Source organism: Boleophthalmus pectinirostris, unplaced genomic scaffold (assembly GCF_026225935.1).
Source record: "Boleophthalmus pectinirostris isolate CB_2022bp ecotype Guang Dong unplaced genomic scaffold, ASM2622593v1 HiC_scaffold_15, whole genome shotgun sequence".
Lineage (NCBI taxonomy): Eukaryota > Metazoa > Chordata > Actinopteri > Gobiiformes > Gobiidae > Boleophthalmus > Boleophthalmus pectinirostris.
The window spans coordinates 19,025,951-19,041,303 of NW_026571070.1; the positions used below are offsets into that span (position 1 = coordinate 19,025,951).

The 15,353-nt window shown below is 39.1% G+C and overlaps 2 protein-coding genes across 2 annotated transcripts; both read right to left on the reverse strand.

Moving 5' to 3' along the window:
• Positions 1 to 832: 832 nt before the first annotated feature.
• On the reverse strand, positions 833 to 5,483 carry spag6 (sperm associated antigen 6). The gene is given in 13 exon segments (XM_055151039.1): positions 833 to 1,097; positions 1,203 to 1,291; positions 1,294 to 1,350; positions 1,703 to 1,819; positions 1,895 to 2,086; positions 2,220 to 2,372; positions 2,456 to 2,629; positions 2,845 to 3,050; positions 3,121 to 3,259; positions 3,261 to 3,305; positions 3,457 to 3,623; positions 3,705 to 3,800; positions 4,463 to 5,483. Coding segments are annotated over 13 exon segments (1,524 nt in total). The 5' UTR covers positions 4,488 to 5,483; the 3' UTR covers positions 833 to 1,033.
• Positions 5,484 to 5,596: 113 nt separating this feature from the next.
• Positions 5,597 to 15,151, reverse strand: LOC110160866 (polycomb complex protein BMI-1-A-like). The gene is given in 18 exon segments (XM_055151265.1): positions 5,597 to 6,828; positions 7,141 to 7,221; positions 7,335 to 7,433; positions 7,550 to 7,589; positions 7,956 to 8,064; positions 8,153 to 8,200; positions 8,355 to 8,410; positions 8,521 to 8,617; positions 8,688 to 8,821; positions 11,479 to 11,574; positions 12,617 to 12,672; positions 13,116 to 13,172; positions 13,238 to 13,294; positions 13,358 to 13,418; positions 13,561 to 13,604; positions 13,606 to 13,735; positions 14,176 to 14,287; positions 14,958 to 15,151. Coding segments are annotated over 18 exon segments (1,773 nt in total). The 5' UTR covers positions 15,097 to 15,151; the 3' UTR covers positions 5,597 to 6,471.
• Positions 15,152 to 15,353: the final 202 nt, after the last annotated feature.

Below are 15,353 nucleotides of genomic sequence, written 5' to 3' on the forward strand. Positions count from 1 at the left end.
TGTGGGGGACAAACCCTCACGAGGAGCCCCGCGTGCCACATGCGCCGCAGCTGCCTCACGCGCGCGCCGGTTTATAAAGCGCACATTTGCAGTATCAGACTCTAACCGCCAGGGGTCGGTGCAGATCACGAGATTAAACCCTCATCGTCCAGCGCCGTGTTCTCGCCACTGCAGCGGGCTGTTTTATCACTCAGCCCGTGGTTTGACTGATCTGCTCTATGGTATTTTATTATACGAGCTACATTTTATACTGCTCCAATATTTAAGCAAAAAAATATTAATGAGACGCTTTTAAAACATAAAATGTCTAGCAAAACGACAAGCGGCAATAAACGTACAACTGGCAACAGCTCATGTGTTTTAGAGACTTTAAAATGGATGTGGAAGTACTGATTAACACTTAGTAAAGTGTCTTGCGCTGTCTCTGAACTTGACCTTTGACCTTTGACCTCTTTATGGCAGGCAGCAGCTTAAATGGCACTGCCACACTGGGGCTGTGAGGGGTCAATAGCTGTTAAAAACAGACTATAGCATTGTCCTACACACTTTTGAACTCTGAAACCTTTTAGAATTACTTTTTAATGTGTATAGTAAAAAAAAAAAGATATTTTATGGAAAGCAAACACAGTTAAAATGAAAAAGGTGTTTACAAAGATAGTAAAAATAATACCCTATACGTTTGTGTATCTTTGTTTTTTTGAAAGAGAAAAAAAAACATGCATTGATTACTATTGCATTTTATTTCTTTTAAAAAATATTATACCTACAAAATGTGATTTTATGATTCAAAGAATTCCTATAAAATTGTGTTAGTGTAAAAATCTAGGTGGTATTCATTCATAAAAGTATTAATTAAAATATAAAAATAATCTAATGGCATCTACCTCCTGTATGTGTATGGAGTTAATATATTATTATTATTTCTATTATATAACATAAGAAAGATATATGTATAAAAAAATAACTGATTAAATGAATAGTTAAATACAAAGAAATCAAAGTTTCTATTTTTGTTCAAATTTACTAGTGTCAATCAGGCTGGTTGATAGTTTTCTAGACGCTCCAGTAATGCCTCTGAGTATCCAGGAGAGTAGTATCTGCAAACAGAAAAACAAGCCTTCATATAAAAACACAACTAAATTCCATATATTATTTTATATTTTGAAGTAATGTCATTTTAAAACAGTAACATGTGCACACACCTGACTATCTCTTCTGGGAAGCAGCTGTTAATGGCGTTGATGTGGTCCTGTAGAACTGACCCGGGCTCTGCATCAATCTCCTGCACTTTTTCTTCAGTCCTCCACTGGTGACAAAGAGCCGCCGCGCTTTACTGTCATGAGGCAGGATCTGAGAGACCACAGGAGAAGAGAAGGGTAAGAAAACTGAGAAAAAATATATATTATTTTTTTATTTATTTGTACACTATTTACTTGTATAGATTTTATACTATAAATATACTTTATGATGGTTATTCTCATGTTATGGTTATTCATTTTAACTGATGTTGTCATTTTAATCTGATTTGGGATTAGAAAGATAAAATGGCTATAGTTCTAGTGAAAAAAATTTGACATTTTATTTTATTTACCATTTAATAATTTGCAAGGAGGCTAATGAAAAATGTATTGCATAAAACAGGCTTCATAATTCAGAAAATATAACTAAATTCAGAAAAGGGTGAGTTTATTCTATACTGTACCTTGCTGAATTGGCCAACCACATGTTTGAGAATATTGGAGGGGGCATCATAGAGTAGGGGCTCTAGACCAGGAAGATAGGTGCATTTTTGGAGGATGCTCTTCAGTGCTTTCTTACTCTGATGCACATAAGTGAATCAAATATCAGTAATTTGTCATTTTTATCTTGTAACATCATAACCACTCAGCCTTACCTTGGTCTGCAGGTCCTCAGAGCTGTTGGGGTCCATGTAGAGCTTCAATAGTTTTGGGAGCAGGCTGCACATAGCTACTGCTTTGGCATGCTCTGGAGTGTGCTGTCCAATCTGGTTTATGGACCACACTGTTGCAGCTTTGATGTGATGCTCAGGCTCCTCCGATAGGCATAAGGCAAGCTGAGGCACCCCCTAGAGGAGAGGGCAGGTACGCACTTAAGTTTCAATCCGTTTATATGACCTACATACCAAACCCCGAAGAATGCCTCCACTTTTAGATGCCGCTGGTCTTATGGTGATTAGGAGATTTTACACACACACGCACCTTAGAAAGAATGACAGCCATAGCTAGATTCTCATTGTGTGCTGCTATGTATCCCAGCATCATGATCCCAGGCAGACGCATCTGTCCACTGCATTCGCCCAAGTAGTCTATAACAGTTGCCAGACTTCCATAGTTCACTATTAACTGAGCCAGCTGGAAAGTTACATAAACACTGCACATTACCTTTTCAGGTCTATGTATGCATCCAGTAATATAGTGTGTGTCATGTGCTGTACCTCTGGTGTATGCTTGACTACCTCTCTCATAAGCGTAGTGACGTTTTTCCTCACATACTCGTCTGGGTCTTTAAGGCAGGCAATTGCTGCAGGGAAAATCTCCGCCTCAATCACCATCTCAGCCAGACTGTGGGAGTGCTTACTGATCTGACTCAACGCTGAGAACACCTGTCTCTGGATTCATAAACAGAATAAACTCAGGTGGAAAGATTTTTAAACATTTTTCACATTGTAGTTGTATTTTTTATGGTTGAAAATTATGTCAAATCCAATACAGCACATGTTAAATGTGTCCACCTTTAAGGCAAATTCAATGGTAAACTGAGCTGGTAGTAAATAAAATCAGTGTATATAAAATACATCAACAATGTGTTTGCCCTGACCTTTACCTTGAGTTTGGCGTCTGGATTTAGAATCATTTGTGCCAAATGTGCAATAGCCCCAGTGTCCACCACTGTATGGGCCAGTTGTGGTGTGTGTTTGCAGATGTCACTCAGTGTAGAGGCAGCGATGCGTTTCAGGGCTATTTCAGGCTCCTGGAGAGACAAGACCAGCAGAGGAGCTGCACCTGCATCCACCACGGCCTGAGATAGAGCTGCACAGGATACACGTGTTACAAAATCATACTACATACACTTCATTAGTTGTTCATCACAATGTCTTACATGCATTGTGCCGTGCGATGCAGCCCAGAGCCCAGGCAGCTGCCTCCTTCACCCCGGGGTCAAAGTCCTCGAGGCAGAGCACCAGAGCTTTGGCTCCTCCAGACAACACCACAGCCTCAGCCAGCTCAGGAGAGTGTTTTGGCTACAGCCCGCAGCACAAACGCTGCTGCCTTTTTGTAAAACCGCTGTAGAAAACCAAGACACCGTTGAGTTTTCTAATTTAAAAGCAATGTAGTCTAAATGCACCAGGGCCCTAGATTTCTCTCTCTTTTTTTTTTTTTTATCATTGATTGGTTGGTCTTATACCCATGACATGCAAAAAAAGTGCATACTAACATTCTGTGAATCAAGAGAGTTGACAAGTTGGGGGAGGATGTCTGCTTTCACCACAGCTTCAGCCAGGTCATTATTGTGGTCTGCCAGGCGGCCGAGAGCCAAGGCTGCAGTCTGCTGGATACTAGGTACTACATCCAGCATAAGTGGGCGTAGCAAGGACATCACACCTGTTGGGAAATAAGATCCTAAAATAAATTATTTAAATAATACCTATGTTTATATTTAAGCTTTGTTTGAATGTTCCTTACCCACATTTTGCAGAATTTCTATGTTTTGTGGCCGGTTTGCAAGATCAGCCACAGTCTGAACAAATTGCATTCGGGATCTCTGGTACTGTTCGAAAACTACAACACAAGAAAGCAATGAATAAATGAATTGGTCAAAAATGTATAATATGATGTACTGCCAGTAAAACTAGGTACTACCTCATGAAAGTAGTTTACATTACATATTATTATCTAAGTATTTTATGCATTACATAAATGCTGTCATAACCTATTTAAAGACAGTGAAAGAGGTAAACAACAAATGAGCTGTTCAAATGGTATAACCTCAAAAACAGGACTGGCTAACTACACAATAGGTAACATCTGCACTATGTTGCGATAATCTGCGTATGACTTGGAGGTAGCACTACGACAGCATAAATAATGTCTAGGGGTTTTCCTCCTTTTTAGCGCATTCTGTGAGCTCCTTGTTTAAGCTTAACGCTATATTTGCAGAGGAATGTTACGCTCTCTTCCCAGGCATTGTTGCTGGTGTCACAAGTATCCACGTATTTGACAGTAACTAATTTTATTAGCATACAGTTTTCACTGTAATGCATTACACTACTACATTCCTGCAATTTTGTGTATTAATTATCTAATCTATGAATATATTACTGAAACAGCTAACGTTAAGTAAATTATACCCAACATTTATGCCAGTTGCTAGCCTTTTTGTTAGTTAGCCTACTGGACCAATAGTTAACTTTGGGGTGCCAATCAAACGCAGCGTTTCTTACCTTGAATTATTTGTCGTTGACTCATTGTTTATTACTTATTTTGGACTAATTTCCCCACGCAGTCTGAAGCGGTTGACAGATCCAGATGAAGCCGTGCAGCTCGGTTTGCGTCGGTTTGAGTCGGCTTGTGTTGTTGTTACTTGTTGCCATGGTAACCTCCTGGCAGCGGCAGTCTCCCCAAAGATCGTGTTTTGTGAGGATGAGAGTCTGAGGGCTGATCAGCGGTCATCATGTGATGCAGACGCCGATATCAGGTGCTATGGCCATCTATTTTGCCTTTCATTCTTGCTCTGTTGATGTAACTGTTGATTAACATTACAAGTATCATGCTAAGATTTGTGCTGTATTTAACGTGTGTGTGTGTTTGCCATTACATTGCCACTGGTCGAGAGACGCTTAGACCAAAAGCCGACACATAACCACGTTATTAACATTATAGCTGTTAAACAAATGTCAGCTAATTTCCCGTTTCGCGCGCATCTTACTTCTTCGTTGATTTTTTTTTCTTTTTTTTTTTTTTTTTTTTTTTTTTGCCATTTCAAATTTGTGGAAACTTCACCTTGCTACAAAGGTTTGTCTGATTTAAATTTTTATTTATTTTTATTTATTCTTCAAAATCAGTCTAAAGTCTGGGGAAAGCTGGTATACTTTGGTCAATTGCCGGTTTAGGCTAAATTGAATAATTTGGTCAGTTTGAGTATCGCTTGGGTTTCCAATGTTAGCCAACATAAACATGCTGTCTAGCTATTTGCTTTCCACGTAGATAGTCAAGTACAACTAACAAACATTTGGACTGACCAACATGTAAAATTTTATTGTATCGTTAAAACAGTTTTTGTTGCTATATTATAGGGCTAGCTTGTTCAGTGTGTTATTATTTTGCAGTTGGCTAAATCAGTAATGCTATGAAAAGCCTTGCCTTGCTAAAGCTGCCTTTTGCCCAACGCCCGTCTTTCTCAGGTAATGCAAAGTTACACCATTTTAAAAAGATTTAACGTCATATTAGTTGAACTCCTTTTTTTTTTTTTTCTTCAATTAAATTCTTTAGCGGGAGAAAAGAAATCTAACGTTAAATGTTAGGACGCCATCATGGCGTTGGCTCTCCGCGTTTGACTTTTGCATGCAAGTCATTGGTTTTAATATTTTTTCCATATTCAGGAAAGCATACGTGTAAAATGTTTATTTAGATGTTTTTATACTGTGCAACAGTAACAATACAACAGGTTGTCCATACAATCGAGCGAATAAACACGAGAGACATTAAAACATCAGAATGAATATGAAACTGAGCAGCCCCAGTCTTTGAGAACAGAAGAAAAGAATAACATGATTAAATAATAGTTGTTGGTTTTTTTGTTTTGTGTGTGTGTGTTTTTTTTTTTTTTTTTTTTTTTTTTTTTTTAACAGCTGGTTTTTGAAAATCAGCTAAAACAACATGGATAAAAATCAAATTTTACAAAGCACTGCTGATGTGAAGGCAAACTTTTCTCGCATAAAAGCCTCATTTTTAACCGTCTTGACGCAAACCTCCCTGTACAAGTTCTCTCATAATACAAATTCCTTAATGGCTTTCCTCTACGTTTAAGATTTCTAAAGATTACGTAAATGCGTATTAAAAGAGTAGGCTATAAAACCTTTAAAAACCAAGAGATAACAAAAGCATGCACGTATCATCTTAAGCTTGTTAAGCACATGGATGAATTTGCAATGACATACGTTTAATTTGAACAAAACAAATAGAACTTCAGTCACTGTAAAATAACAGCTTTGCTCATCCTTTCTTCCCATGTTTTTTTCAGTTTTTACAGTCTTTGATTTTGAATTTCCAACAGTAAAAAACGTCCTTAAATTGTTTATTTTGAAATGTATCCGATCCCTCCAGTATAAACTTAAGATGTGATAATATATTAACAACAAATTGAGGGGGGGAAAAAGAACATCGTTGTCTACACCGCTGTATAGGTTGGCATAAAATTATAAACTGGATCAGGCGACGACTCTTCGGGGAGTCATCCAGAAGACGATCCGTTCAGTGCAACCTTCCTCGGTTTGTTGGCGCCGCTGTTCCCGCTGGGAAACTGTGTAAAAGAGCGGCTGGGGGCGGGTGGTGCAGTTATTGACGTCCCGTTCACGTTGTTATTGCCGTGCGTGGTCTGCAGGGGACGCGGAGACTGCGTCGCTGTAGCGGGACTCGGCAGAGAAGAGGACGTGGACGGAGCCCCGGTGGGACTACGCGCTTTGTCGCTGGCAGAGTCACTCTCTGGCCCCGATCTGCCGGTGCTGTTCTGCCCGTCCTGCTCCGAGTGACTCACCTTCATCTTCTTACAGCTGGGTCTGACCCGATACTTGAGGGGAAGCGGACCATTCTGTGGAGGCGAGTTAAAACTTTTAAAAACTGCTTAACAATTTGGTCTAGCTTCATTGACAATGACAATAAAAACATAAAAAAAAGACTTAGGAAATAGTGGAAAGTTATTTCTCACTGAGAGCTTTGACTGCATTATGACACTGATACCTATTTGAACACATTTAGAATTTATTCAATACATCAGGAACAGCACAAATAATAACACCATTGGTTGGAATACCATAGCACTTAAAAAGGTTTAATTATTAAATAAAACAATATTTGATTACATAGCACAATATTTTGGATATCATAAAATAGTGATTCTTACCCTTCTCCATGTGTATATATAGGCTATGTCCATTAATGTGTAGTAATCTTTCAGAGGCTCATCTTCATACATAACATCCACCTGTTAAAAATGTGCCATGATAATAATTGCCGACAATTAAACTGAAAAATATAAACACATTGATATTTTTCGATACAGAGAAAGGACTTGAAAGTAAGCATATTGTCTCTGACCTGATAGGAGTTTGGGATGTCCATTTTACTGCGGAGAAACTTTCTAAGATGCATCACTGTCATTGCTGCTGGACACTGCAGGTACCTTTTATTTGCTAGCTGCAATTACATATAGAACAGTTAAATACCACCCTAAATCAATTAAATAAATTGAAAAAAAAAATACAATAAAACACAAATTCCTCCTCAATGAAAATTTAATGGAAGTAATGTACCTGTTCTTTAACCTGCTTTCCTTCTGGTCCCATTCCCATTCTGTGCAGACAAATTAAGACATGAACATATTTTGGCTTCAAAAAGCAATTACTGTCAAACCAGTTTTTCTAGTGTACACTGAGATTTTTAATTACATTAATAACCATATTTAAAAGGTTTAAATATGGTGACTGAATGCTTCAAGATTGACAATATTTATAAAAACTGTAATGCTGCTGTCTTTCTCATAAAAGGTCTTTTGCCATGTGTGGCCAATATTAATAGATTTTTTTGATTTACTGTTGCAGCCTTAGACTTCAAAAGGTTGTGGAAAACTTGGATACAACTATGATCTTTTCCTTAAATGCAAAACGAAAAAACTTCCAGGAATTAAGAATTATTCCCTGCAGTTATGTCAAAGTGTACCTGGTTGGGTCAAAAAATTCAATGGAGAGGCTGATGATCTCATCGTCTGTAATAATTCGTTTTTCCTCATCTGCCACTTCTCCACGGTCCTCATTTGTTCCGTTTGAAGCTTTAAGAAAACAAATAAATAATTTTTTTCATCAATTTAGAAACTTGACTTATAGCACAACTTTTTTAGCTTCAACTTGAAGACTCACCATCTAAAGGGTGGTCTGCATAAAAGTCTCTTCTTCTCTTCATTTCATCTTAAATTGTTCAAGAATTAAGATTAGAACATTAACCAGGTTAAAAAGCTTGTAAATCCGATACAAATCTTATTTGAAACATTTGTCATGTGTCATTTTATCAGTCAATGGTACTTTGAATCTTTGAACGTGACAAATGCACTCAAAGTCTTACTTTTGAAGAGTCCAGGGACCAGTTTGTACACTATGTCCTGTAGAGTCTTGTCAGACCTTCAAACAAAAAAAGTAGGTTTAAGCTGAAATGAATGTGGTTGCAGTTATAGATGGATTTTGGACAAAATACAGCAACAATTATAAGATCATGTTCCAAAAAATCTTACCTTATGTTGAGCAATGGCTTGGTCTTGTGCACCTGTACATCACAGATGGGACAGTATTTGCTGGTTTCCAAGTAGCGCACTATGCACATTTTGCAGACTAGAACCAAAGGGCAGAAAGTAAGGTTACATTCATAGTACAGCTACATCAATAAAAACGTGTTGCTTACAGGAGTGAAGACATTCAATGATGGTCGTGGCATCGATGAAATATCCCCCGCACAGAACGCACATCAGGTGAGGATTGAGCTCCGTAATTTTTATTCGAGTCGTCCGATGCATGTTGACCAGAAATGCAATAGCCCTGCAGAAAAAAATATGGAAAGCGTTAAACTGTCGCAAATCAAGTTTGAAAGCACAACTGTAAACCATTTGTGATGGCCATTTGTTCTGGAGTCTTAAAATATAATCATTTATGCTAATTCTGCGGAGCCAAAGGGTTGCGAGTTTGCGCTGGGAGCTCAGAAAATGTCCATAAATCATCCCCACTCAATCAGATCTGGTGAGCCGCGCATCTGTTACTACTGTAAAGTTTTAAATCCATCTATGGGTTCATGTCACTGGGCACTGGACACCAGGCTTAAAAGTAATTAAGGACTCTATACCTGCTAGTCTTTCCAAAGAATTTCAACAGGAAAGCACACATTTCGGGAACATAATTGATTACTTAACATGCGAACGTGTAACGGGTGGGGGGTTATATTATTGACGCGATGCTACGCTCCCGGTTGAAAACGATCTTTTATAGGACGGACGGACTACGTGTCAGGTGTGCCACGGATACAACTGGAAACCCTTGGGTTTCTATGGCAACCCGTTTGCTTTTTGTCACATGGCTGGACTCCAGTGGACGGTAGTGAGGCAGGACTGCAAACCCAAACAACAGCACGGGTAGCCCCTCATGGAACTGTGTGCAAGCGCATGAAACCGCGGATCGCTCTCCGCGCACAGAGGTGGATTGCCAGGCATCCGACAACACGGCTGCCATTTTGTGGCTGAAAAATCAAGCAATAACGGGCTGTGTGCTTTCCCCTTCAGCCCAAGGGGTGAACAAAACACGTCCGACTTATAATAATGCTCTTACTCGCGCATGAGAGCGGGCTCATCCACCTCTCACGATGATCTCGGAGTTATTTTCGTTCATACCGTTCTTCATGGCGTGTGTTGACTACAGCCAGCAGCGCTGTGCAGCAGCAACATGGCTAGACAGAAGCGACTGCTGCACACATTTCGAGCGCATGTTATCTTGCTTGTTAGCTCTGTGCCAAAGCGGACATCGATAGACGAGCTTTAGTTATTTTACTCATCAACGCCAACTCACTGCAGTCACGATCCAAAAAATAATCAAAAGTAAACAAAAAGCGTCAAACCTTAAATTTCACTCTTCTCAAAACAAACGTGTAAAGCTAAGTCCAATGAATATGCATGGCCTTATTATCGCTTTAACACCTTGAGTCAACTGCCGTGGACATAGAGGCTATAAGATAACGCTTTTTAACTGGATGACAGCCAAGTTGTACCGAGTCTTAAGCAGTCTCTCTTTCCCCCCGACAAACACTGATCACAATAACGAAGCACCAATAGCCTTTGCACTTGTGACCAATGTATTAAAAAAAAAAAAAAAAAAAAAGAATGCTCTTCTCCAATGGCATAATGACAAGCAGTCATATGTCGAACCTCTGGCGAGGAAAAACTAAATGTAGTTTTCTGTGCGTTCATTATGAAATATTTCCAAAAAAAGAGTAAGATTGGTACAACGTCACACTTCATAAACGTGGACTATGAGTTACCATCACAGATTATCACATTAATCAATAGTTGAAGGATGGGTTTGATTTGATGGCTCTCGATAAGCACGCATGGACCTATTTAGTGTTAGTTTTAGACAAAAAAAAATATCAGGAACAGTAACAACCAACTTCAGTTTTGGGATTAATGGACTTTTAAAAACAGAGGCAGTGAAATACAGTGGATCACCTTAGAGTGTGGTCCTTTCTAGTGAGTTAAAGAACACTTGTTTATATGCGAATTTCTGCCTGAAAGAACGCTTACATTCAATTAAAAAAAAATAAAAATCACAGGATACCAGGCAAAGCATATCAAGAGCCAAACATCGACTCATGACTTTCAATTAGAAGGCTCCTGATAAACTCTTAGCAGATGGAACTGCTGTACAGATAAGCACAGTTAAAACACATGCATAACCAGCAAAAAATGCATAAACCTAATGGCCATATAGCAATGATCAAAGTAAACGTAAAATGGGGAGTCTTCCAGGCAACTGCTTCAGGAGCGAGTCAAACAACATGTTTAAAGATAAAATGACAGAACATACAATTAACAACTTATAATTGCATTTAGACCCATGTTGCATTGTATTCATTGGTGAATCCTTTAAACCAATGATTTGTTAAATTTTACGTAGATACACTGCATTGGGTGTCTATTGTCTCACTGATAGCAGCCCAAGTTTAGTTTAAAAGTCCGTCATATAATTCTAAAGGCACAAAAAAATGGTTTCTCGAGGTTAGTAAGAACACAAACTTTACGGTTCTATAAAATGACATCGTTTAATGGGATAGTTTGTTGGTAAAGAGCGTTAGAAGAACTTGCTGTAGCTTAATCTGAGACAATTCGGTCCCGCTCGCCCGGGATTTTTACTTTTGCATAAATCCTTGCAATGAACTGGACATACCATCTTAGCTCAAACTTAATGGGCTGCATCCTTAGACCTTAACCTAATGGCCACCAAAGATCGCAGATCAAAATATTCTGTTATGCTCCCGTGAGAACATGTTTTGCTGAAGCGGTGCAGACAGAGAGCTCCACGTCGGTAATAGCCGCAGCTACCTCTCGAAGCTCTCCAGTCTCCACTGAATCAGGGCGTGCAAACACACAATAACGCCACGCTGAAGCATCGCGCTTTTCATCGTTTAGTTGGAGATGTTGTCGAAGGCTTACCTGGTGGTTCGATTTGGGATCGGTGGGTCTGAAGGTGAATAGACAATGAAAGTTGGGAAGCGATCAGCAGCAAATGAATAGGAGTCGAGCCGCCATCTTGAAGGCTGCAGACGCTGTCAGTCGCGAAGAGCGCTCCGCGGAGCGAAAGGCATTTCAGATGTGAGAATAAGTCGTTTCTTGCTGCTTACGCCCCTTATGCAGATCTTATTCTTGACTCAACAAGAACTCAAATCGCGGATTACGACTCGGTAAGTTTTCGCTCTGGCGCCGTCAACTTTGCCTCCAAAATAACCGCTTCACCCCCAGTAAAACGCAGCAGTGTGTGTGCTCAGTGGAAACTGACACCGTCCCCAAAATGGCTTGTAGTTCGACCGCCCCGCAGTGGTCACGTGGTTTTCCAGCTTAAGGGTGCCTTGGAATTCTTGTCGGTGTATGCTGTTCATCTTTTTTTACTACTTATGTTGAGAAATAACCCATCATTACATCTTCATCTATGCACCTTGATGAACGACGTATACTTATGAGAGTATGAGTTTCAAAGACGTTACCACATTTTATTCTAGCTTATTCCGTTAACAGCTGAAGAATCGGTAATGAGAAAACAAATGTGGATTCATTTAGTGGTTGTGCTATTGCTTAACAGCGAATTGCCTTGTAGACATTTACCAAACGTACTACTACTTTGTCACAGCCCCAAATTGTCAGGTATGGCCACTTATTCTTTCTTACTCCATTCAGTTAAAATAAAACCAGCAAACCACCACTGCTCCAACTCACATATTTTAGGCCAAATATGTTGACGTGGAAGACAGCCGATGAATACTTATATAATTCATTTTAACGTTATTGGAACAAAGTCATCAGCCTAAACAGATTGAGAGGTTGGGCTTTAGAGCTATACGCTTCGCGTTGTTTTAGAAAATAAATTAAAGTCTATCGCTCAAGTGACCTGATTAATTGTGCCAAACAGGATGTACCGAAATTACCTGAAGTTTTAAGAAAACAAGAGATATATAAACAGCATTGTTTGTACTTTTATTTCTTTGTCTTACATAAATCAATCTAAACATTACATGTCACAAAAAGTCGTAAGAAGTGTCACTGAAAATAGCTCGTGCGCTTTAGATCGCAGCATCACATTTGACTGGCTCTCTCCATACTCTTTGCTGCATCTTTTAGTTTTCCAACCAAATCCTGCAAACATACAAAACAAACAAATTAATGCAATAGGCTACAGACGTACCCATTTTGTCCGCTGGACACGTTTTTTCTACCTCACCTTGATTGGTTAAGACTTACAGGACGTATAACAAGATACGAAAATAATCAAAAGTCTTGCTTCCTTTGGGTTACGTTTAGGTTAGTTTAAGGTTAGTTTAGTTGCCATTTGTAGTTAAAAAACACATTGGAAAAACGTGCAAAAAGCTCCAAGTACACCATGAGACAACAACTGATAATCATTACAGACAATATATGACTGTGAAATAAACGAGCTACAAAGATTAAAAAGCCAAACTATTACGGTGCCACATCAAAGTTCGAAATGCATTGTGAGTGCATTGGGAAGAAGCTGGTATCACGGCGGCTAGCCTTTATAAACGGAACAGTAATTATTTTCACACTTTAAGCGGAGATACCTGCAGCTGTTCCACTGTACAGGAGAAGTTCACGTCCTCAGAGGATCCTGTTTCATTCTAGTGACAAAATATTATTATTTGAAGCCAATATGAACGCTGCGAGAATATCATTGCACGTTTACCTCAGTGCTCAGGGTTATCAAGTAGAAAGGTTCATCGACTTTATCAACCTGCGCACTCTGGAGGGGGGAAAAAAAAGTTTAACTTTTAAAAACAAAACTGAAGTCAGACATTTGGGCTACCTTTATCTGGTATTGTAGACGCCATGAGACATCGTTTATCTCAGGTAGTCGTCTTCCTATGCTAAAGAAAGAATACATGCATACAAGTTTAGTGTAGTCTGTCTTATTCCACAAATGTTGTCAAGCAATAATCTCTTTCTTTGGAGAATATGTAGTCAATTTATGGCAACATATAAAAACAGATTTTTATTGCTTCAACTTACCATGATAATAACTTTATAATGTCTGTTTTATGCTTCTGTAAAACAACAGCACGTTATTATTATGGACTTGACAACCCTGCCAAAGTTACTGTTTATTTTTGCCACCCTCACCTCATATAGACTATGAAAGAGCTCTATTTTCTCTGCACTGAATGAAAGTTCTTCAAGACATGAACTGCAACAAAGCAGTGAAACAGTATTACAAAACAAGTACACATGATAATGAATCACAAAATTATTGTGACAACAGGCAGCATTTTTTGGGATCCATTTATGTCCATAAATAAGGAATCTATTTTCATTTAGATGAGAAAGAAAATTCTTTAAAACAAACAAACAAACAAACAAACTTTAAAACAAAGTCCAAATATTTTTATTTAACTTAAAAAATAGATGTAGACATAACAGACGACTTGAAATCAAAATATCCATCTTTTTTTCTTTCTTTTTTTTACATAAGCCACTTATTCACTTTTTATTTACTGATATTCGCAGGTGTTATTTGATTTTGCGATTTGCTTAGAGTAGCCTAGACAAGAATCCGACTTCGACGTCACTGTAAAGACAATTTTTACATTTTATACAGAGCCATGAGCTCCGTGAAGTTATAGTCACCTTAGCGTTGACTTGTCCGTGTTTAGTTTGACAGACTCCAGTATGAACGTAACCACGGCAGTGTGACTCTGTTTCACTAAAATCTGATCAAGGTTTTTCAGGTCGGGGTGATCTAAAGCGAAAACGACAAGCACAAAGTGAGAGGCTCAGAAAAACCAACACATTACATTTATAAAAGATGCTGATTCGCGATCCATACTCTTGCACTCAAACTGACGTTTCCAATGGAAATCGATGATGATTAGCATGTGAATTGGATCTTCTTTTGCTGGCAGCTCTTTGTTTATTTGAGTAGCAAAGCATTTTTGTGCTTGATATTACTATTGCTTATATGAGATGAGACCCGTACATGGGCGACTACTAAAACACTAAAACTAAGCATTTTGTTGTTGTACTGAGTGGATGCAAAGTTAAATCTTACATCTATTGAAAGATGTGTATTCCTCGTCACTTTTGACTAATGATGGTTAAGCTAAACAGAATAACATTTGCCGAGCACCCTGTTTAAATAACAAAAGGCAGTGTGTGTGTAGTAGCTCAGTCCGACGGCTAATGAATGCGAAGCAACAGAAAAGGCTAACATAGCTCACAGCTAATGGATGAACGTGTGCACAAGCAACAGTCTAATTTTCATTCCTCAACAACTTATGAACATACGGCATTTTAGTAGAAATGCCTACAGGCGGTAGTGTATTTTGCTACAACCTCAAAGCTAACGCTAGATAGAAACCCCGGAAGCAGCGCGAGAACAAAGCGGCAGCTCCAAACACGCTGCAGCTCACCGAGCACTGCGGCGTCACCGTGAGCCGAGAGCACACTCCGGAAAGACACGTCCAGCAGCACCGAGAAACCGCGCTGGTCGAAGACGGACGGATCGGCGAGGAACTTCAGTCCTCTCTGCACAGATTCAGACAACTCCATTTTGCAGAGGGTGACCCATGACGCCGAACACGTGACAGATCAGCTGATGCAGTCTATAGAGAAAAGCGAGCGGCCGTGGAAAAAGAAAAAGCTAACAGTTTATAGCACACAAATCATAGGACGATGCAAGGGGGCTGTCTGGGATGAACAGGGTCTTACAAGCGAGTGAAGCATTTGTGTATTTTCTTGAACTAAAACACATTATAAACAACCATTAGGTCTTTTTGGTCAAATGTATTGTGCTATTATGGGAATTT